At 37.4% G+C, this 23166-nt stretch overlaps 1 protein-coding gene across 1 annotated transcript in view; it reads right to left on the bottom strand.

Moving 5' to 3' along the window:
- The window catches only part of LRP1 (LDL receptor protein 1), a 744558-nt gene that overhangs the window by 546162 nt on the left and 175230 nt on the right, over positions 1-23166 (bottom strand). Inside the window, exons 21-27 of the mRNA XM_068228249.1 lie at positions 20636-20836; positions 18391-18595; positions 18137-18307; positions 10215-10459; positions 10022-10024; positions 1970-2095; positions 1462-1464 (exon numbers count right to left, since the gene is read on the bottom strand). Of these exons, the coding sequence (XP_068084350.1) occupies positions 1462-1464; positions 1970-2095; positions 10022-10024; positions 10215-10459; positions 18137-18307; positions 18391-18595; positions 20636-20836 (954 nt within the window). The remainder of the gene's footprint in view (positions 1-1461; positions 1465-1969; positions 2096-10021; positions 10025-10214; positions 10460-18136; positions 18308-18390; positions 18596-20635; positions 20837-23166) is intronic.

Here is a 23166-nt window from a genome sequence, read left to right as displayed (position 1 = left end):
TGAGCTCGGCGTCATTTTCCATCCGACCGCCCTCGCGAGCGTTCGCGCTCGAGGACTACCCTCGGGAACTCCTGCCTTTCCGAAGTAAGTGTTATTTCAGTGTTTTTGCAATGTTAATATATAAGTAATAATAATAACGTAAACATTTCCACCTTTTCAATACTAAAATATATTCACAAAATTATAAATTACACGGTACTAGTTTCGACCCATCTAGGGGTCATCATCAGCCGTATTGGAGCAAAGATCCCTTTTGGCGAAATCCTAAGAAAATTCCTCAATTTCTTAGGATTTCGCCAAAAGTGATCTTTGCTCCAATACGGCTGATGATGACCCCTAGATGGGTCGAAACTAGTACCGTGTAATTTATAATTTTGTGAATATATTTTAGTATTGTAAAGGTGGAAACGTTTACGTTGTTGTTATTATTATTACTTATATATTATTCTCAGTTCAATACGGACCAAAAACATGAAATTCATAACCATTAATTTGCAATGTTATTCTCAATGTTTTCTGGTTTCGTTTCATTTAGTTTAATTCCTTTTGTGTTTCATTATTTCTTCGCTTAATGTTATCTTAAAAGTTTAATTTGATGAGTCCGAATTTACCCTAGGTTCCAATTGCCGTATTTTCAATTCTTTCATCCATTAAATACTTTCGCTTTAAACTATACCTTTAATGTAGCATCACCTTCATTGTTAAATCAAGTTTTATGTTAATTTACTTAAGTATGTCTTGTTTCTGTGTCGTGGAACTGTATTTTGTAAAACTTACTTGTCATTTTTAATATAGTTGAGCTAGAGGGTGTTTCTTGTAAGTCTTTTCTCCCCCATAACGTCATACGTTCCATGTACCTCGATAAGGGCTTCCCGCAGCCTCCACATCCTGTCTTAGTTGTCATTTTTAGGCCTGTAAGTGTTCCCTGTTTTGGTTTATATGAATTCTCTGCCACTGCATCATATTTCTACCTCCTTATTCATATTATTAAGTATTATCTTATTTACTACAAGTATTATTATATTATTTACTACTGGTATTATTTTCCTATCTCATTATCATTATTATTTCTATATTATTATTATTATTATTATTATTATTATTATTATTATTATTATTATTATTATTATTATTATTATTATTATTATTATTATTATTATTATTATTATTATTATTATTATTATTTATGGTAACTGTAATATGTCCCGAATTGCGGTTACACTTTTCACACGGTTTCTCATCATACCACTGCCTGCTGTCCATCTCACAACATTGTCAAGGTCTTTTTGCAGTAGCTCACAGTCTTGTAACTTATTACTCTATGCAGTATAACATCATCTGCATTATGCCTTTTCTTTTACTTATATCTTATATCTATATATATAGTGTATATGAAAACATAAAGGTCCAATAACACTGCCTTGAGGAATTCCCCTCTTAATGATTACAGGATTGCTTCACCTGCTCTCAGATCTTTCTAGGGTGGAAAAAAAAAATACTGTAATAATAATAATACTGTAATAATAATAATAATAATAGATAAACAATCCATTACAGTAATATCTCCTGCATTATTATTATTATTATTATTATTATTATTATTATTATTATTATTATTATTATTATTATTATTATTATTATTATTATTATTCAAAGAAGAAGACCACCACCATATCTTTATCTTCTGCTTTTCCCCCATACCATGGCGGGGTCACATGTGTGATCTGTAACGCACATGAGGTCATGGCTCAGAGGATGGTTGCCCAGTTGCACTTCCTTTTAAAATAATAATCACAACCACTGCTGTTTTACAGCTGGATGCCCTTCCTGAATCCATGGAGAAATGTATTCACTATTGTATGTTTGTGTGGTGGTTGGTAGAATGCAGAGTTGTGCATGAATAAAATTAATAATAATAATAATGTCTTACTATACATTAATTTTCACAATGCTGAGGACTGCAACTTACCAATGCAAGTACGATTGTCTTCTCCTAGCCGCATAACATGTGGACAATCACACTTGAAGGTACCACCTTCGTTGAGTAGACACAGGTGAGAACAGTTGCCATTATTAGTACCACATGGATTGGGAACTAGAAAGAATAATATTATCATGTCATGATCATGTGAATATTACAGCTTTAAATGAATGTAAAACACATTTGTACAACACAGCCACATATTCAACCAAGTGGTTAACTATAATATCTCTGCACTACATTTCTTTCAATGTATTCTCACAAAATGTTATCTGTCACCCATTGCCCAGAAAGGGACCTAAATTCAGATTTTTTATTTTTGAGATTTCTGTGGTTCTAAAATTGGCATAAGATACTGGTTATTTTAAAAAAGGTCCATGCCTCTAGATGCAATACTTCAGGAGATATTATCGTAATTATTGACTGTTGCCATTAAGAAAACTGTATTTTGAGAAAAACGCAGTTACAGCTTTCACAAATTTTCTTACCAATTGTACAAAGTTTTCATGACATCAGGCGGTGAAGACTTGAACTACAGCATAATTTGATTTGCTAAGAAGATCCATAGGTAACACAAGAAATCAAAACATAGAAATGCAGTTTTTATAGCCCAGACACTTTTGTTCAGCTCTGCTGTAAAATTTTCTTTACTGGCTTTGGGTCCCTGTGGATCACATATAAAGTATGTACAGCAGAATTCCTCATATCCAGCAGTAACAGGACCAGACTCGTAACGGATAACTGAGTTTGTTAGTCAACCAAGTTTTTCCACGGACAAGCTCAAAAATGTATTGTTATACACGACATACCACTTATCTATAACTGTTAGGTTCTTCAGTCTGTCAAAACAAATTCAGGATAAAATAAATTTAGAAAATACCTTAAAAAGAAAACATTTAACAGCAGCTTACACCTGGGAAAAAAATAATTTAATTGAACAGAGAATGGCATGTTGTGTTCTTAAAAGAACATCATCTGACTCTATCAAATCATACATTTTTAATAAATATAAATATTTAAAAAATCTTTTATGGATTTATTTCTATTGATGAATATTATTAAAAAGTGTAAAACCATTTATGGTAAAATCCTATTTACACCCTTCTAATAACAGTTGAAATTTTATAACTTATATTTATGAAGTACTCCTGTGCTTCCTCCATCTACACTGGTCTAGCTGGGAGTGCAATGTGTCATCAGCTTTTGCAGAACTGTTGTTCTTGTTGTTGTATTTTAAACTGTGTTGGAATGATTTGGAGGATATTTAATGAGCATTACTGAATTAATGAATTATAATTTAATGGAGTTTGAATTGTTGTACTTTAATGATGTGTGATTTGGTATTGTGAAGAACTGAAGTTTTGGTCCATTACACAAAAGCCAATGATATTACCAGAGCATGACATAACAAAAACTTCAACGATCACACACACCTAAAAGATTACCCACTCTTCACTATACTAAATTACACCACAGATCAGTAAAATGCAACAATTCAAACACCATTAAATTATATAATTCAGTTATTCACTAATGCTCATTAAACACCCCTTAAATCATCCCAAAATAATTCATTATTATTATTAAATACATTGGACAACTTGAGTTGTTCCTTGTTCACTTTCTCTTTGAAGGTTGTTTAATTCTTGTGGTCTATAGTTGTCCGAAATAATAATAATAATAATAATAATAATAATAATAATAATAATAATAATAATAATAATAATAATAATAATAATAATAATAATAATAATAATAATAATAATAATAATAACCGAGAATTTATTAGCCAAGAATATTGCATTTCATCTTTACAGAGTAATTAAGTGATGTATTTTTCAGCATAATAGGATTGTGATTGTGGTTATGTACATAGATTTTTATACAATACTATGTATGTTATCTGTGTTTTCATTAGCCTATTTTGTGATATAATCTATTCGAGTTGAACGTGTATACATCTTCAGTCTGGGAAGCCATATTTGTTTGTTTATTTACTTACAGTGCTGCGTTACCATAGCACTCGATGGTCAGCTGGTGATCACAAAGCGAGGTTAACTGAAGTTTATCTAGCTCTGTTGACAATTCATGTAGTGAGATGTATGACTCAAACAGAAGTAATATTTTAGCTAATGACAAAAGTAATTACTCTCAGCCTGTATATAATCATTGCGGGCAACTCTAAGTCCACTCGAGGGGTCAATATGCATTTCTCAAAAGCACATCCGAATGAGCACCGAACACTGTTAGTGAATAGACAGATATCTGAGGCATCAAAGCACTAAGTAAGTGCTGAAGTAAATTTAGGAACATCTTCAGAAAAAGGGCATTGAGCCAGAAACAAAATTAAACAGTAAATCACACTGTAACTCGTACTGCCAAGAGCAAATGGTGTTCTGGAAGGGAAAAATACAAAGTGACATCAATGATTCAGAATTTTTCTTATTTCTAGAAGACTTTGTAAAGTTTCTATTCACTACTATTGATTTTTTGCTACAGCTGAAGCACCCAGCAAGAAAATTTTATGAGGAGCATAAAAAAATCTTATGTTAATATGGAAAAAGGATATAAACAAGTTCAAATCTCCAAAGTATGGCTAATGGGGATAGAGAAAAAAAACGGAGTAAATATTTATATCAATTTACACAAGTTCAGTACCACAATCAACATAGGAAAGCAGTTAGAACAGTCCTTCATGAAAACAATGAAAGATGTCTGATTAATTCTCAACCTGTATATGGCCATTTTCATGAAACATTAGGACATGAAAATAATCCAGTGTGAGAAAATTATCCCCAAAAGTTGGTAAAGCTCTACAAACGGTTCACAATGACATGTTTAATAGTGTTATATCTAAAGATGAAATGAAGCTTGCAACAATTAGAATCGCGGTAGACACTTCACCTGGACCCGATCATGTCATTGTTAGAGCTATAAAAAGTGAAAAAAAGACATAGCTTCCAAGATAATTGCAACAATAGCCACTTGTATGCTTCAAACAGAACAGGTACCACCATATTTTAGAAAGGCAAGAAACGTTCTCAAACAGATGACATTGATGACATTGCAAACTGGAGACCAATCACAATCTTTTCTATTGTTAGGAGGGTAATCGAATGAGCTCTTGATAAACGCCTAAGAGCATACGTTGCTTTTAATCCACAACAATGGGGATTTACATCTTCACCTGGTACTCACATCAACACCTCTACTCTCAATTCGGTTTTAAATTCCGCAAAGCCGAATGAAACTGATATAACAGTGATTTTTCTATATGTCAGAAAGTGTTTGACAATGTTGGGCATCATCATTTACAAGAGACCTAGAATACATTAGGAATTCCTGACAAATTGAAGTAATTAATAGGTATTCTCTAAACAGGAAACATTACCAAAATAGAAATTGTAACTGTAACCGTAAGTCTAAAATGGGGTGTTTTACAGGGCTCACCTCTTTCTCTCTGTCTCTACAATTTAACAATAGATCATCTTTTAGACGAATTAAATAAGACTATCTCACAAGCCACTATGCATATTCTTTAGTACCACATCTTCCACTTTAACGATCATGGGTTTTGCTGATGACTTGGTTGTCATAGGCAATAGTTGAACAGCAGCAACCTGAGCTCTCTAAAATAGTCACAGAGAAATTTCACGAAATGGAGCTTTATATTAACCCAATGAAATCCACGGCAATCTGCAGCGAACAAGGAAAATTAATCAAAGACCCAACTGAATTCAAGAGCTATTATATATAAAGTTTGCAACATGGAGAAATAATCCGCTATCTGGGAGTCAACTTTTCGAATGAATTAATATTCCAACCTACACACAGCTATTTAAAAATTATAAAACAAAATTGAGAAATTGATTTCTTCTCCACTATAACAGAAATTTATAATTATGAACACAGTTATATGCACATCTCTCACATACCCATTCCAAGCTAACAAACCATAGAAAATTCCAAAAATGTTCCTTGCAGATACAGATATGCTAATGCAAAGTGTTCTTAAGGAAATTCTACCTGCAGACATCCTGACAGATAGGTCTACACTGAGAAAACATATAAGGGATAGGTACTCTTCTGTGTCACTTGGAAAGCATATCTTCAGAACATTAACATCTGTAAGGTACTATTAAGCTCAGGTGATGAATACATCCATGCTACAAGCAATCTGACAGAAGAAATCTCTCTCACTACAATCCTTCAATGTCCCTCCCTCACTACAATCCCTCGATGTCCCTCCATCTGACAATTTGCAACATCCTTGCTTAGAAATAACTGACGCCAGAAAAGTGAGAACAGCACTAAGAGAAAGGGCATTCAGTGGATGGTATGACTTGACACAGAAAGGAAAAGGTGTATGTTTATACCAAGAAGTACATAAAACATGCAGCAGGATTTCAGATACAATACACAAATGAAGGGTTAAATTCTTTGGACATATATCAAGAAAGCCCGACGACAGACTTGAATCATTTCAACAAACCCAATAGGAAAGGCAACTCTTATGACATATAATTTGTTAACACCAAGACGGATCTGCAAAAAATAACCATCATGGATCAAGACATCCACAACAGAACCACTTTCAGAAACAAGATACATTTCAGGGTTTCCTAGAGTCAGAAAGAGCGATCAAGAAGAAACAACATTAGATGGCTGAAAAGAAAGAAGCTTTAAGCAAGAGAATGAACTAATACTGGTGCCAAAGAAAACTAAAATCCTGAAGAGTTATTTACGTGAACCATAGTTCGCCAAAATTGATTATGAATGCTCCTGTCAACTCCTGGTTTCAAGACCATCAAGGCTTGTCATGTAGTAAATGGTGTGAGACAATTAAGATGACAGCAAGCATTTCTGAAGTTAGGTCGGTGCCAGGAAGATCTCCGAATGATTCTCTTTGCAGGCAATGTCCGAAGGAGATTGAAACTCTTGCGCATGTTCTAGAATCTTTCCCTCATGGTGAAGTTTAAGGAATACATGTCATCATAACATCTGCACGTTAATTGCGACAATGGTGAAAGACTATGGTTTCCAGGTATTTGAAGAGTCATGGCTTAGCAGACAATGGAAGTCACAGAAGGATCTACATCATTGCCTTCAAAAATAAGAAGAGAGGTTACATCATTGACTCAACTGTCTGCTTTGAAAGACATGTTGCAACCCTTAGATATCAACCTCAAGAAAAGGAATACTTACTTACCAACAATTCCTTACTACAGAGATAAGTAATAGCTAGAGGAAATCGACACAGTGGATCTGAAGATTGGAGGAAGGGGAAAAATTCTCGTTATATGCTGCCAATTTTTGGAAACAGATGTCTCTGCCAGTTACAATGTTAGGGGAAATTGCCATCATTGCACTAAGGGGTTCATTAATAATTCTACGAAATCACTGTTACAATTACATTACCATTTAAATTTTTTAAGAGTATCTATTTCTTTCCTAAAAGTTAATGTAAAATATAGGCTACTTTGTCGCAAGGAAGCCTCTGCACGAGAGGAAGTATTATGTAAAATAAATAAATGATTATCATGCTTGTTGTTTAAAGGAGCCTAACATCTAAGGACATCAGCCCAATGAATAAATAAATAAATAAATAATAATCTACTCTACGATAGAGAATATCATGGACACAATGCGCAAATGCAGGGCTCGCTTCTATGGTCACCTACGGTGGATGAACGACTCTCAATGGACACAATACACTTTTAACAATTTTAACTCAAAACTAAAAACTGAAATTCCCTGGTATGTTAATGTCAAGAAAGACCTTGAAGAAATGGGCCTATGAACAGATGACATGCAGAAACGAGAAACGAGACCTTTTCAGAACAAGCATCATGACTTTTGGTGAGTGAGTGAGTGAATGAGTGAGTGAGTTTTTTTTTTTTGCTAGGGGCTTTATGTCGCACCGACACAGATAGGTCTTATGGCGACGATGGGATAGGAAAGGCCTAGGAGTTGGAAGGAAGCGGCCGTGGCCTTAATTAAGGTACAGCCCCAGCATTTGCCTGGTGTGAAAATGGGAAACCACGGAAAACCATTTTCAGGGCTGCCGATAGTGGGATTCGAACCTACTATCTCCCGGATGCAAGCTTCCAGCCGCGCGCCTCTACGAGTGAGTGAGTGAGTGAGTTTCTGTTTTTTTGTTTTAATAAGGAAGTGTGGAAAATCTTGTATGAGACACTTGTGAAGAGTTTGCACTCCATAAATGTGTGGAATTCTTACCCACTGAAAACCACACACCCTTTCCCCACGACATGTATCTCTTCCCCAAAATTGCTCTTGCGTTACTTCAGTGCAGCATTGTGCTTGTACCCTGTCAGACTTCTTCCTTTTTTGTTTCTCTTTATTGATGATCGTGAGCATCCAGATCCCTCTAAATTAATAATAATAATAATAATAATAATAATAATAATAATAATAATAATAATAAATGGAGGAGCCTCCATGGCTCAGATGGCAGAGCGTCGGCCTCTCACCGCTGGATACCATGGTTCAAATCCTGGTCACTCCATGTGAGATTTGTGCTGGACAAAGAAGAGGCGGGACAGGTTTTTCTCCAGGTACTCCGGTTTTCCCTGTCATCATTCCAGCAACACTCTCCATTCTCATTTCATAGCATCTATCAGCCATTAATAAATCACTTTGGGAGTGGCGACCCCATCGTACTAATAGTCTACATCTACTTCATTCATTACATCCCTGACCCAGTCAGTAACTGGAAAATAGGTTGTAGGTTTTCATTCATTTCAATAATAAATGGAAAAGTATGTGCAGTATTTTACTTCCCAAACTATGAATGACAACATGATAGTTTCTTCATTTCAATTTCTTGAGATAAAGGCGTAAGTAATATTAGTGTTCGTTTTGGGTGATCACAGTATCATGTTTTGTTCAATAGTCATGAAATTTAGAGGTGTAATTACAAAGATGAATAATTGATTGCAGCGGATGACAAATATTTGTAGCACAGATCTATACCCTCTAAGTGTTGAAGGCTTCATTCCATAAAGATTAAGTGGAATCGTGTTCTAAAAATAATGTTATTGGCTTTACGTCCCACTAACTATTTTTATGGTTTTTGGAGATGCCTAAGTGCTGGAATTTAATCCCACAGGAGTTCTTTTACGTGCCAGGAAATCTACCAACACAAGGGTGACGTATTTGAGCACCTTCAAATACCACCAGACTGAGCCAGGCTTGAACCTGACAAGTTGGGGTCAGAAGGCCAGTGCCTCAACTGTCTGAGTCATTCTGCCCTGCAATCATTTTCTAATCCTACTTGCAGCTGTGACATGTGGATCAACGATTGTCGGAGATCAGATCTGGGTGAGATTTTTAAAACACATTGGCCTGTTAAGGTGTACTAATCTCAAAAAATATGTGCTAAGCACTTCAAGACCTCTGATTTTAGAAGTCCCAAACTTACTAGTCAAGGGAAGGCTATCTAAATCTCAAAAATTATGAACAAAAGTAATACAAATATGCCATATTTCAAAGGGTGGGTGAAAATTTGGAATGATCTTCATTGTAATTCTGATTTTAAGTTCCTCCTTATGCAACTGTCAGGATTGTATTGAAAATCTTATTTCAGTTAAGCAATACAATGGGGGTAATTAACAATGTAAATGTTGACTACTCAAAATTCAGGGCCAAAATCAGAAGTGCTATAACTTTTCAACGTTAACCCTCACTGGAAAATGGCAATTGTGAGGTAGATGTCCATGATCTTGGCTATAAAAAGTGTTATTGAAGGCAGCTCATTTCATATTGGCAACACACAGTCATATATACATATATTCATCATCATCATTGTGTTTCAGTTCAAGTCTGTTGTCTTATGCCGTAGACTCAGGACTATCTTTCCTTTAAAGTGTTAGTGGTTTAAGTTGCACTAGCTTAAGACAGATGTTCAGTGTTGATGGCACAATAAAGGGCTAGGACATGGAAGAAAGCAGCCATGGCCTTAATTAAGTTAAGTCCTGCCCCAGTATTTGCCTGGTGTGAACATGGGAAATTATAGACAACCATCTTTACAGTCATGTAACCCTTACTACACAGCCAATTCACTTGGTTCCTTTCACCTATATTGATATTTCCTTTGAGAGAGAGAGAGAGAGAGAAAATCAGCTTCTCATTCCAATCATGAAATACATATGAATCAATGCTCTTGGGCACAAAATACGGTAAAAATATATACATATATTTCCCACACACCTACCTCTTGGCTGGCGACTAGGATGCATGATTTGGATGTCAAATGGTTGAGTCAATGTTCGCTGAATCACACTCACATCTGAGCCATTCCACTTATTGGCCCTGATCACAGCGTTAGTCCTCCAGTCTGTCCAGTAAACATAGTTCTCAAACAGTGCAATGGCAAATGGATGAGATAATGTCTCATGGTCACGCATTACTTCATGATGTTCCAATCCATCATAGGTAGTCGTATGAATAGAATCTGACCTTGAAGTAAAATATTTGTTGGTTAAAAGCATGTTAGCAAGGTATTTCAGAATTAAAGCTTTCAACCTATGGGTAACACTGAGGGGGAAAAAGAAAAACTTTCTGAATAATACACAGAAAAGTTTTTAATATTCACAGAAATATTTTTTCCTACAAATTTTATGGTCTGTAATACATTTTTAAAAATATAAAAATATGTTCTGTGAACACGTTCAACTTCCCAAATTTCTAATTCATTATCTTTTAACTGAAATAACAATTTTCTTCAAAATGGTGATATGTTTCTTGTGATGACACATTTATGCACATCGTTCATAAATAATGGACATAATCAAAATACCTATAAGGGAATTTTTTAGGTATTTAGGACATACATTTCTCCATGAGCGTAACATCTGGTCAAGGGTCTCAGCTCAGGGTAACGAGTGAAGACCTCAACGGCAGCAAAAGCGGACTATATGATTCGTTACGGTGGAGCTGGTAGAGGAAGCAACCCATTCATCTGGGGGTAGTACAGATGGAACCCACTGCCTTGTGGGATGAGGAGGGATCATCAAAGGCTAAAGGAGTAAACCCCAAAAGAAATTCCTCAATTACATTAGGCCTAGCAAGCCAGAAAAAGAGCTTATTTGTAGTTGCTTTCAAAACACATAAGAGCCCCAGAATGCATTTATCAACTAAATTAAGAGGCCAGCATGAGCAGACTCATGTCAGGGAGGATGGTTTATGGTCTTATGATAGACAGGGTCTTGCGAAAATGCAAAAATCCCGGAGGAGACTAACACTGATTGGGACCATCAACTTACTCAGTCTCACAGGAAAATGTGAAGAACTAGTAGACCTCATGGAAAGGAGGAAATCAATGATATTGGGGCTGAGTGAAACCAAATGGAGAGGGAAAGAAATTAAGGAAAAAAAAAAAAAAACAGTATACACTGTATTGGCATGGAAATGACAAAGATCGTCGCCATAAGACCTATCTGTGTCGGTGCGACGTAAAGCCACTAGAAAAAAAAAAAAAGACAAAGAGATGAGGAATGGTGTTGGTTTCATCACGAGTAAAGATCTAGAAGGAGTCACTGACATTCAGTATGTCAGTATGTTAGTGAGAGAATAATAAAGGTGACTGTGCATTTAGGGAAAGAAAAACTAACTTTGGTACAGGTGTATGTATGCACCTCAATCTGGATGTTGTCAAGAGGACAAGAACCAGTTTCTTGATGATTTGGAAAAGTTATTAGTAAAGAGAGAGTAATCATTATAGGAGATCTGAATGCACTGATTGGGACAGATAGAACAGGATATGAGAACGTAATGGGACCTCACGATATGGTGGAAGAAATTTAGAAGGTGAACATCTCTTTGACTTCTGTATGAGGAATGGGTTGGTGGTGAAAAATAGTTGGTTTAAGAAGAGATAACATAATACAGTAGGGATGGACTACAAAAGACTGTAATTGATTATGTCATCTCAGATGAAGAAAGGAGCAGAATGGTAACAAATGTCAGAATAATACCCAACGAGAGTCTTGACAGTGCCCACCGTCTATTAGTGCTTGCTTGTTGTTTTAAGGGGCCTAACATCGAAGGTCATCGGCCCCCGTCTATTAGTAGCGGACCTGGAAAACTGCTATGTGCCATAAGTACAGAACAGGAAAATGCCAAAAATCAAAGTATGGGAACTCCAGAAAACAGATAAGAGAACTGAGTTTCAGAACTGGATGAAAACCCTGTTGTCCGCCTCTGTGGTGTAGTGGTTAGCGTGATTAGCTGCCACCCTCGGAGGCCCGGGTTCGATTCCTGGCTCTGCCACGAAATTTGAAAAGTGGTATGAGGGCTGGAACAGGGTCCACTCAGCCTCAGGAGGTCAACTGAGTAGAGGTGGGTTCGATTCCCACCTCAGCCATCCTGGAAGTGGTTTTCCGTGGTTTCCCACTTCTCCTCCAGGCGAATGCCGGGATGGTACCTAACATAAGGCCACGGCCGCTTCCTTCCCTCTTCCTTGCCTATCCCTTCCAATCTTCCCATCCCTCCACAAGGCCCCTGTTCAGCATAGCAGGTGAGGCCGCCTGGGCAAGGTACTGGTCATTCTCCCCAGCTGTATCCCCGACCAAGAGTCTGCAGCTGCAGGACACTGCCCTTGAGGTGGCAGAGGTGGGATCCCTCGCTGTGTCCGAGGGAAAAGCCGACCCTGGAGGATAAACAGATGATGATGATGATGATAAAAACCCTGTTACAAGAGATGAAAGGAAAAATGGAGAAGCAAAATGGACCAGACTAAGGGACACATTGGTTAAGGAAGCAACTGAAGTTTGTGGAAAGACAAGTATGAAAAAAAGGGAGAAGGAAACACCTTGGTGGAATGAAAGAGTGAGAGCAGCAATCAGGAAAAGAAATCTCTTGTGGAAAGAAAGGGATAGAGAGAAAAATAAACCAGATTTTATTAGAGACGAGGCAAAGATCAGAAACCTCAAATAATTGTACCGAAACAAGAAACTGGATGTTAAAAGAACAGTTAGAGAAGAAATGACCAAGACATGGAATATATTCACTCAGAAACTGGAGGAAGACAGCAGAGGCAATAAGAAACTACTGTATAGTGTTATCAGAGGTAAAAGGAAACCAATGAATACCATAAAGACACTTGAACGTGAAAATAGAAGTCTGCTTAGGACAGAATGTGACATGAGAGATGTCCTGAAGAATCATTTCGACCACCTACTGAATAGACAAGTTCAAGAACACAATACAGAGCTGGAAATCCAAGCCTACAATGAGAAACCTCCCATCATCTGGAGAGAAACTGAGACAGCCTTAAAATCTATGCCTAAAGAAAAATCTTCAGGTGCAGATGAAGTGAATGCGGACATGATAAAGGCAGCAGGCATCCACGGTATACAATGACTGCACAGAGTACTAAATGCCATATGGACAGACAACAAAATACCTGCAGATTGGAGTAAGGGCGTTATAACTCCCCTGTTTAAGAAAGGCAGCAGACGGAAACCCGCCAATTAGAGGAATAACACTGCTGCCTCATGGGCAAAAAATTCTAGAGAAGAACACAGAAAGGAGACTGAGAACCATCATTGAACCACAGTTAGAGGAGGAGCAATATGGATTCAGAAGTACGGTAACAGATCAACAATGGATCTAATTTTAGCACTCGCATGCTGATGGAAAAGTATTGGGAGAACGGCAAGAACCTGGTCATTGTATTCCTGGATATAGAAAAGGCCTATGATAGTGTTATAAGAGATAAGATCTGGGAGTGTCTGAAGAAAAAAAATGTGCCTGGAGGACTGGTAAGGAAAATTCAAATGTTGTACAAAGACTGTACTACCTGTGCACAAACTGGGGAAGGTCAATCATCATGGTTTGAGACCAAGAGTGGAGTTCAGCAAGGAAGTGCACTGTCGCCACTACTGTTCATCACTGTTATGGACAATATAATGAAGAACGTCAAGGAAAAGTTAGGTGAACTGAATGCAGAGGCCTTTGCTGATGATATCATGATCTGGGGTGAAAGAGAAGAGAATGTACAGACCAGACTCAATGTATGGAAATCCCAGTTCCAGAAATATAACCTCAACATCAGCGAGACCAAGACAGTGGTGATGGCAGTCAACAGAGAAGGGTGTCCAGCAAGTGTAAAACTAGGAGACCACCAGCTAGAACGTGTGGATAGTTTTCATTAACTTAGGGCCGGTTCTACCACCTACCGGTAAAGTAGCGCGTAACTTGCCCTTTGCATAAAAGGATGTTTCCGTTCAACCACCCCCAGGTAGCGTTATCGGCAGCATAAATCGTAGTTACCCGGCGCGTAATTTATCGGTCACTTTGAGGGCCCGATAAGAGTTTACCTGCCGGGCAAGTTTTGAGAGTTGAACATTATTAGCTCTATTTCTGGTGACATTCAACTTAAATTAGCTTAGTATACTGAAAACGCATGATACTGTATCACTGACCAATATTATATTGCAGGATCTTGAACATTATTGCTTCCCTTGAGTTGCAACGGTCACACCAGCCTCTTGCATCGGTAGCTTAGGGAACACATTTTATACGTCTAGCTTTCGTAAAGAAAATAAAATCAAAATCTATTTGGAAATCATTTCAAATGAGCTTTCATTTTCTACTTTTTCAGTTTTCAGACACGAGGTATAACTTGATGTATGTATCCTAACTACCTCAAGCGTTCACAATTAAGTATTTATTTATTTTCCACCTAGTCGATACGAAGTGCGATACGGACCATGAAGCTGATTTTATGTAATACCTCAAGCGTTCTCGTAGCGTAATGGCTAACACGCTCGCTTCCTAATACGAGTTATATAGGTTCGAGTCTTTATTATGACGAATCTTTTTTTATTTCCATTATTAGCGTTGTGTTAATCTGTATGCCTCTTTTCATACGTTCCTTTGTTAATAATATATTTCATTGATCCAGAACTTACATATATGATTTGCCATTAACATACTTATCAATAACAATCTTTAAAAAACCCTATTAAATATAAATCTTTTATATATTATGTCATATAATTAAGGTGTGACATGGCAATTACTTGAGTTTAAAATTAAAACTTATTCTAATATTCAGAAATGCGATGTCTATTAGTTGGTCTAGGTATAATGACATTTACAATCTTTTAAAACTGCTAAATGACTTAACATTTTTGTTGTTTGAACATAAAAAACATTTTGTTAAAATTTGGCACATGTTGTACCATTTAGAAATGAAACCATGATTCACTCTCAAAACAAATGAGATTAGGCATAATTATTACTTTGTTGGTCCACAAAACGTCCGACCTGATGTGCGTTATTTGTTATAGGTTATGATATTGCAACTCTTTAAAATTGTTAACATTAGAACTTATCCAGTGTTTGACAATCTTGTGTGCATAAGCAGGGCCTAAGTCAAATGGGGACACTTAAACTTTCTTGATAGATGAGTAGTGATTTCTCCCAAGCTATATGATATGACATTACTAGGTTTGATTATTTTATTAATACTGTTAATATTTTTTCATCTTATTGTCTTCAATTTTTTGCATCAATTAAAAGTAGTAGTTTAACAGTATTCCCAACCGGTTAAGTGTATTATAATAATAATAATAATAATAATAATAATAATAATAATAATAATAATAATAATAATAATAATAATAACAAAAACAACAATAATAATAATAATAATGTTATTTTGCTTTACGTCCCACTAACTACTTTTACGGTTTTCAGAGACGCTGAGATGCCGGAATTTGGTCCTGCAGGACTTCTTGTACATGCCAGTAAATCTACCGGGCTGACGTATTCGACCACTTTCAAAACCATCGACTGAGCCAGGATCAAACCTGCCAAGTTGGGGTCAGAAGGCCAGCGCCTCAACCATCTGAGTCACTCAGTCCGGTGTGGTTAAGTGTGTAAGAAAGAGAGTGCATCCCTTACTTTGCCACAATAAATTTTAAAAATTTAATATTTTTATTTGTGAACTGAGCATTTAGGGTCCTCCAGTACTCCTTCATACGGGTGCTATGCTGTTTCTTCTGTTTATCCGCCCGGGCTCTTCCCGTCTTTGCAGTTCCTTCGACTTGAAACCCTTACAAATCTCGAATTACAGTCCAAAAAGGTTTTCCTATCTGACATCTGAACTTCCCGGATGTTAGACTTCTCTAGATCTTTACAAACTTCCTTAATTCATGCCGTTGCTGTCTTCTTTTTCCACAGGTAGTCAAATAACTTTTGGGTTACTCTGGTTTTGTCAATTCTATACAAATGTCTGAGGAATGATAACCTCCTATTTTTCATGGTCTCTGCATTTTTCTCCACATTTTTGTAGACTTCATTGTTGTTCTCTAATTTCCAGCCAATTTCAGTCTGGATTGGACCCAAGATTTTCCATAGTATTCTTCTTTCTAGGATCTCCAGCTTCTGCAACTTGTAATTCATCACAAGGCATTTGATGGCATACAGGCATTCTGTTTTTACTACAGTGTTGTAATGCCGTATTTTGGCATTCCATGAGATGTATTTCTTGTTGTAGATGTTTTTAGTTAGTCTTTAAGCTCTCTCCATTTCTGTGATACGATCATTTACAGCAGCTTTCTCTAGTCCATTCTCTTGTGTAATTTCACTGAGGTATTTAAACTTTTTAACCCTCTGAATCCATCCAATCTCTGTTTCAAGGAACTGTGGTCCATATTAGTCATTCATCATGAACTTGGTCTTCTCCCACTTTTCTTCCTAAGCAGATCAGGGTTGATTTTCAAGTTCAGAATTCCAAATTCTCACAATCTTCTCCAGGACACAGTTGAACAGTAGTGGTGATAATCCATCACCCTGTAACATACCTGTCTTAATTTCAAATGACCGAGACAATTCTTCCATGAATTTCACCTTAGAAGTTCTTTTTGTAAGATTTCTCTGATGATGTTTGCCAGTTTGGTTTTGATCCCAAATTCTCTGATGATCTTATCAAGGGTCTGTCTGTCCAATGAGTCAAAGGCTTTTTTGAAGTCAATGAATGAAACCACTAAATTTTTGCCATTCAGTACTCTGTGGCAAATTACTGATTTCAAATTAAGGATTTGTTCAGCACAGGAACAGCCTTTCTGGAACCCCCTGGTATTCTCCAAGTTGCTTATCCAGGATTCCTTCAATTCTGTTCAGAAGTATCCTGGAGAGGATTTTGTAAATGACTGGGAGTAGCAACATGCCTCTGTAGTTCTTAACATTTTGTTTGTTTCCTTTTCTTATGCAGAGGGTGGAACAGCGCTGTTTTCAATTCATCTGGAAGCTTTTCTGTCTCTCATATTTGCTGGAAAATATGGTGCAGGTCGTCCAGGATTTTTGGTTCAGCCCATTTCAACATTTCTGCTGATACTGAGTTTCTCCACTGGCTTAGATGTTCTTGATACTTCTTAGGGCTCCTTTGATTTTTTTTTTTTTTTTTTTTTTTTTTTGCTGGCATATCTTCTTCTGGGTTTATAGGAGAATACCAATATAAATGGTCCGTTATTGGACATTATAAATTTTCCTGCTAACTCATTCTTGGTTGCCAGCGTTTCGCCCTCGTGTGCTAGGGTGGGCTCACACGAGGGCGAAACGCTGGCAACCAAGAATGAGTTAGCAGGAAAATTTATAATGTCCAATAACGGACCATTTATATTGGTATTATAAATTTACTCATTCAGGACAAATATTTCAGATTCCCTATGGGAGTCAACATCTATTCATAGGAGAAGCCAGAAGTTCTAGTTTGTTTGTTGGAGGTGGGCAGTTGAAGAGTTTCTCATTTGCTAATATATTGCAATTTTTTTATTCAGTCCATTTTTGCGTTTTTCATTTTTGAAGCTTATACTTGGAAATTTGTATCCTTTGAACTTTTCATTAAAGGTTTGGAAGAAATCTCTGGTATTATTCGTAGTCTTTAATAAAACCATAGGCTCTCATTCTGACATCTGCAATAACTACTAGGACACTCCTATGTGCGCTTACAGCTATCACCTGGGAGGAGTTTTCTGAATTTAGATTACATAGCATAAGAGATTTGCTGAACAATAAAAATGTACCATTGAAATATATGTAGGTAGATGTAGATTCTATCCTGCTGGATGGAAACACCAACATAATAATGTACCTAGTTTAGGAATTAGAAGAGTAGCTACTCACTTGGCATCTATCCAGTAAATTCTTTGCAGTTCATAGTCAAGAGTCAGACCATTTGGCCAGGCACCATAAGTGAGTCTGTCAACACGGACTACCACCATTCGGTTTTGACCACTCATACTGCATCGTTCTATGCGTGGAGAGTTAACATCCCAGTCTGTCCAAAAAAGTAGCCTGTAATATTTAAGGTATCAATTAGTTTTAATCTAAGGAAACATAACAAGCAAATGCTTAACATCAAATGAACCAATACTTGCCCAAAGCGAGGGTCCAATGCAATGGCTCGTGGAGACTCAAGGTCGGAAGCTATTAGAGTGCGTCGGTAACTGCCATTGAGCTTTGCTACCTCAATCTGGTCCAAGTTACTCTCAACCCAATACAAATTCTCTCCAATCCAGTCTACAGCAAGACCTTCAGCAGTAGACAGTCCTGTCTGGACTACAACTTCAATGTTACTCAGAGCTGAAAAAGCAGAAAAGAAGGCATCAACATCATCATGGAGCCAAGAAAGGCATGTATGAATCTGCCATCCTCCTTAAAGTAATGTACCATTATAGTAAAAACAGTTGGTTGAAATTCTTAGTTCTATAGGAACTATTTATTCTTGATAAATAAAGGTAGAATTTCAAAACTTTGTGAATAACTGCCTAAAGTCAAGGTGCTAATATGCACTGTTACAAAAACAATGGTCCAGAAGTTTATTTGTTCCTGGCCTTAAAATGAGACAATGGCTGGAGATCAATCTGTGTTACTTGGACTCTGTGGTGGGTGATGCTTGATGGGACAATGATGACAAATGAGTGATCTGTAATGGCAATAGCTATGAATATGTATCTTGTGCCATCATACAATAAGTAACAGTTCGTATCTTTGTGGTTAACACTCATTTGGTGAATTAGTCCTTTAACAAAACATACATGCATCTCTTATGTTTGATATGTAGATTGTGTCTTAAAATACACAGTGTAATCTTGACTGACAATTCTTCCAAACAGAAGATCGGTGACCTTCACAGAATAATTTTTTCTCATTTTATTTATTCCGAATCAAAGTTGCCACATTTATTTATTCCGAATAAAAGTTGTCACACCCTGGTGTCGAACCACTGTCAGAGGTTCTGCTCCAGGATAATCTTCTCCACTCCCATCCATGTTTTCATTTGCGTCAGGCTATATTTGTCATTTTGGAAGATGTGATCAAAATATGCAGCTTTCCTGCATTTTGCAAGGGTGATGACTTCACATGATTTCCTGGCACAATGGAGTACCTCCTCATTGGTGATTTAGTCTACTTATGGGATCCTGAATATTTTTCAATATATCCACATTTTTCAGGCCTGCAATCAGTTCACTGATGAAACTTTTAGTATACATCCTTCCACACCGTAAAGCAGAGCTGGTAACCCATAACACTTTATGTGAGAAATATCTACAGAGCAATCCAACTCTGCCAGAGATTCTATGAATGATTCCCGAATGACGTCACCAAAGGGCAAAGTACACACTTAAGTTCGGTTTTAGAGCTTCCTTTGTTTTATGTCAATATTCACCTTTTTGCATTGTTCCATAAACTGTACCTAACTTACTTGATTGCTGAATATACGTTTATATAAGATAAACTAGATCATATTATTTACTGCACAATAGCTTGCCACAATTTACTACATTTTAAGACATACCAACAACTTTCGACAGCTGCACCGTAAATTTCAGAAACATACTCCTTACAATGCCAATTCTGATTTTGATTTGATTTTTACGACTGGAACTCCATCTTCTGTTAGTCTTGAGATATGACACCTTATCAATGGTGTTTCTGCCTACAATTATAACAGTGTTAGTAATTTTCTACTACTAGTTGAATTACCATGAATTTTGTTTTCTGGATGTTTATTTTAATGTCCAACTCCTTGCTGATGTTGTAAATTAAAGGTCTTCAAAATTGTCAGCAAGTATCATAGTACCATCTACATAGTGAATGGTGTTTATTAAATGACTGATTATCTTGATTCCTTTATCATCAAGGGCAGTTTGAAAATTAGCCAGGCTGAGCAGCTCAGATGGTTTAGCCACTGGCCTTCTGACCCAAACTTGACAGGTTCGATTCTAGCTCAGTCTGGTGGTGTTTGAAGGTGCTCAAATACGTCAGCCTTGTCTCAGTAGATTTCCTAGCACATAAAAGAACTCCTGCCAGACAAAATACCAGCACCTTGGCATCTACGAAAATGGTCAAAAGTAGTCAGTGGGACGTAAAACCAATAACATCATTATTAAATTTAAAAAAATAGCTGTTAATCTAATATTCCTAGAAAATGAAGTAAAATTACACAAGACCGTCTGTTAAGAGTTCTCAAATTCAAGATAAATAACCTAAAGGGAGAACAACTTGCAGACTGTAAAATTATCACAAAAGTAACAATTTCAATACTTGGGCTACACAAAGCACACATACTCTGCAGGAAAAAAAAAAAAAAGAAAAAAAGGAAAAGATTAATACACTTACAACCGCTGATGAGAGTTCCACGGTAAATCTTGTCATCAATGACATCAGTCCAGAATATCATATTGCCTTCAGGAGTATGATAAAAATCAAGTGCAATTGTGTTCTTTAAACTCATGATCAAGGCCTTCACATTAAAGGTATGGAGATCAACACTGCGCAACTCATGACGATTGCTGAATATTACATATGGAACGGAGGAATCTGTAAGCAACCAGAAGTTCTCAATTAATAACAGTTCAAATATATGCGGTAATTACTACTGAGTTCTAGATAAATTCAATTTTACCATACTAGTAAAGTTAAATCCACCTGAATCACCTCAACAACACCTAATATGCAGACTCAGTAAATACCTATCAGTTAGTTTTGTCTCAGATATACATGAATGTAGCAGGATGATGATGATTATTATTACTGGAATGGAATGGAATGGAATGGAATGGAATGGAATGGAGAACATAACAGAAAAATGTTTTGGTCACAGAAGGAAAGAAGCAGCTGGCGTATGTGTTGAACTCACCATGCAGCTAATCCACCAAGCATGCAATGCCTCAATGTCCCGAAAGAGACCACGAAATAGCAAGCGCCCAGCATACTGGTGGACTGAAGAGATTGCTGAACTGACAAGGAATTGTGTGTGACTTCGACGCAGGGCTCAGAGGATGAAAGGCAGTCCAGAGAATACAGTGGAGTACAAGTCAGCGAAGAAGGAACTCCGTAACACAATTAGAAAGAGTAAAGCCAATAAATGGTGGGCGTTGACAAAAGAGGCAGAAGATGATCCATGGGGACCAGGTTACAAGATTTTAATGAATAAACTTGGGACATTTTCAACCCCGAGTATGGATCCGCAAACCATTAAACAAATTGTGGATATCCTATCCCTATTCCCAGACCATCCAGGGAGGATTGACTGTGACGATGAAAAAGAACTGGATGATATTCCCCTTTTCACAGTAGTTGAATAGAGCTATTAGCTCCCTTAGAAACAAGAAGACCCCAGGACCAGATGGTATACCTGCAGAAGTGCTAAAGATAATATCAAAACTCTGTCCAGAACTGTTGCTGAATATGTACAATCACTGCCTGCAAGCGGGTGTTTTTAGTCCCCGATGGAAAATGACCTGATTGGTTTTGATCAATAAAGGAAAACTTGGTGGTTATAGACCTCTATGTATGCTGGACAGAGCTGGAAAAGGCCTGGAGAAACTTCTGCAGCCCAGAATCCTCGCAGCAGTTCAACTAGCAGGGGATCTATCTGTTCTCCAACATGGATTTCGGTGAGGGCACTCGACGTTGGATGCAGTGCAGAAAGGAAAACTTGGTGCAGAAAGAGCACAAACGGGCAATCATCACTCCTGTAAATTGACACTTCTTGTGACCCTGGATGTGAAGAATGCCTTCAATTCGGCAAGGAGGAGCGACATGTTGGTAGCTCTTGAAGGAACTTTCAAGCTACCACAATATCTTATGTGCATAATGAGAGATTACTTCAAAGACCGCATTCAACTGTATGATACGGAAGATGGACAAAAGACAAAATGTCTGATGGCTGGTGCAGTGTAGGGATCGATCCTTGGTCCAGATCTCTGGAACATAATGTATGATGACTTGTTACATTTGGAGATGCCAGAGGACATGAAGATTGTGGGCTACGCTGATGATGTGGCCACTTTGTTAGTGACTTGTAATGTTGAAATGACTCAAATCAAACTGAACCAGGTGATGCAGCACATAAAAGAATATATGATGAGTCACACTCTAACACTGGCCGAAAACAAAATGGAGATAGTTCTTCTGACGACGAAAAGGATCGAGACTCTTGTGCCAATGACTCTTGGAGAGTTAGTGACTGAAACATCTGCGAACACAAAATATTTAGGCATGACACTTGACTCCAAGCTCACATTCTGGAATCATATTCAGAGAGCGACAGATAAGGCAGTAAAATACATGACTGCACTTAGCAGACTGATGGGAAATATATAAGGCCCGAAATCCACTAAACGATGTCTTCTCATGTCGCCAATTCAGTCAATGCTCCTATATGGTTCTGAAATCTGGGCTGAATCCTTGAGATTTGCTTGGTATCGGAGGATAGCTGCCGTACAACGAAGAGCAGCTTTACGTATTGCATATGAAAACCGCACGGTTTCCGAACCTGCAATCCTCATGGTGGCAGCAATAGCCCCAATAGACCTACTTGCATTGGAGCGACAAGAAATCTGGCATACCCAACGAGAGCTGGGAAAGAAAAGTGCAAAGAAGCGTGCCTTCAGTCAATGGATGAGGCGATGGCAACTCAGATGGAAAAGTAACCCTCAGGGTAAATGGACCAAGCGACTGATACCACGCTTGGATATCTGGGTGGAAAGGGTTCACGGTGAAGTAAACTATTACCTCACGCAGCTTCTAACAGGACATGGATATTTTCAGAAATTCCTGCATAGAGTGGGCAGAGCAAGTGATGCAGCATGCGTATACTGTGATGACATCGATGAGGTATTTCACACCTTCTTTGTGTGTGGCCA

The sequence above is a fragment of the Anabrus simplex genome, chromosome 6, assembly GCF_040414725.1.
Source record: "Anabrus simplex isolate iqAnaSimp1 chromosome 6, ASM4041472v1, whole genome shotgun sequence".
Taxonomy (NCBI): Eukaryota; Metazoa; Arthropoda; class Insecta; order Orthoptera; family Tettigoniidae; genus Anabrus; species Anabrus simplex.
This window is presented reverse-complemented; position numbering and strand designations above follow the sequence as displayed.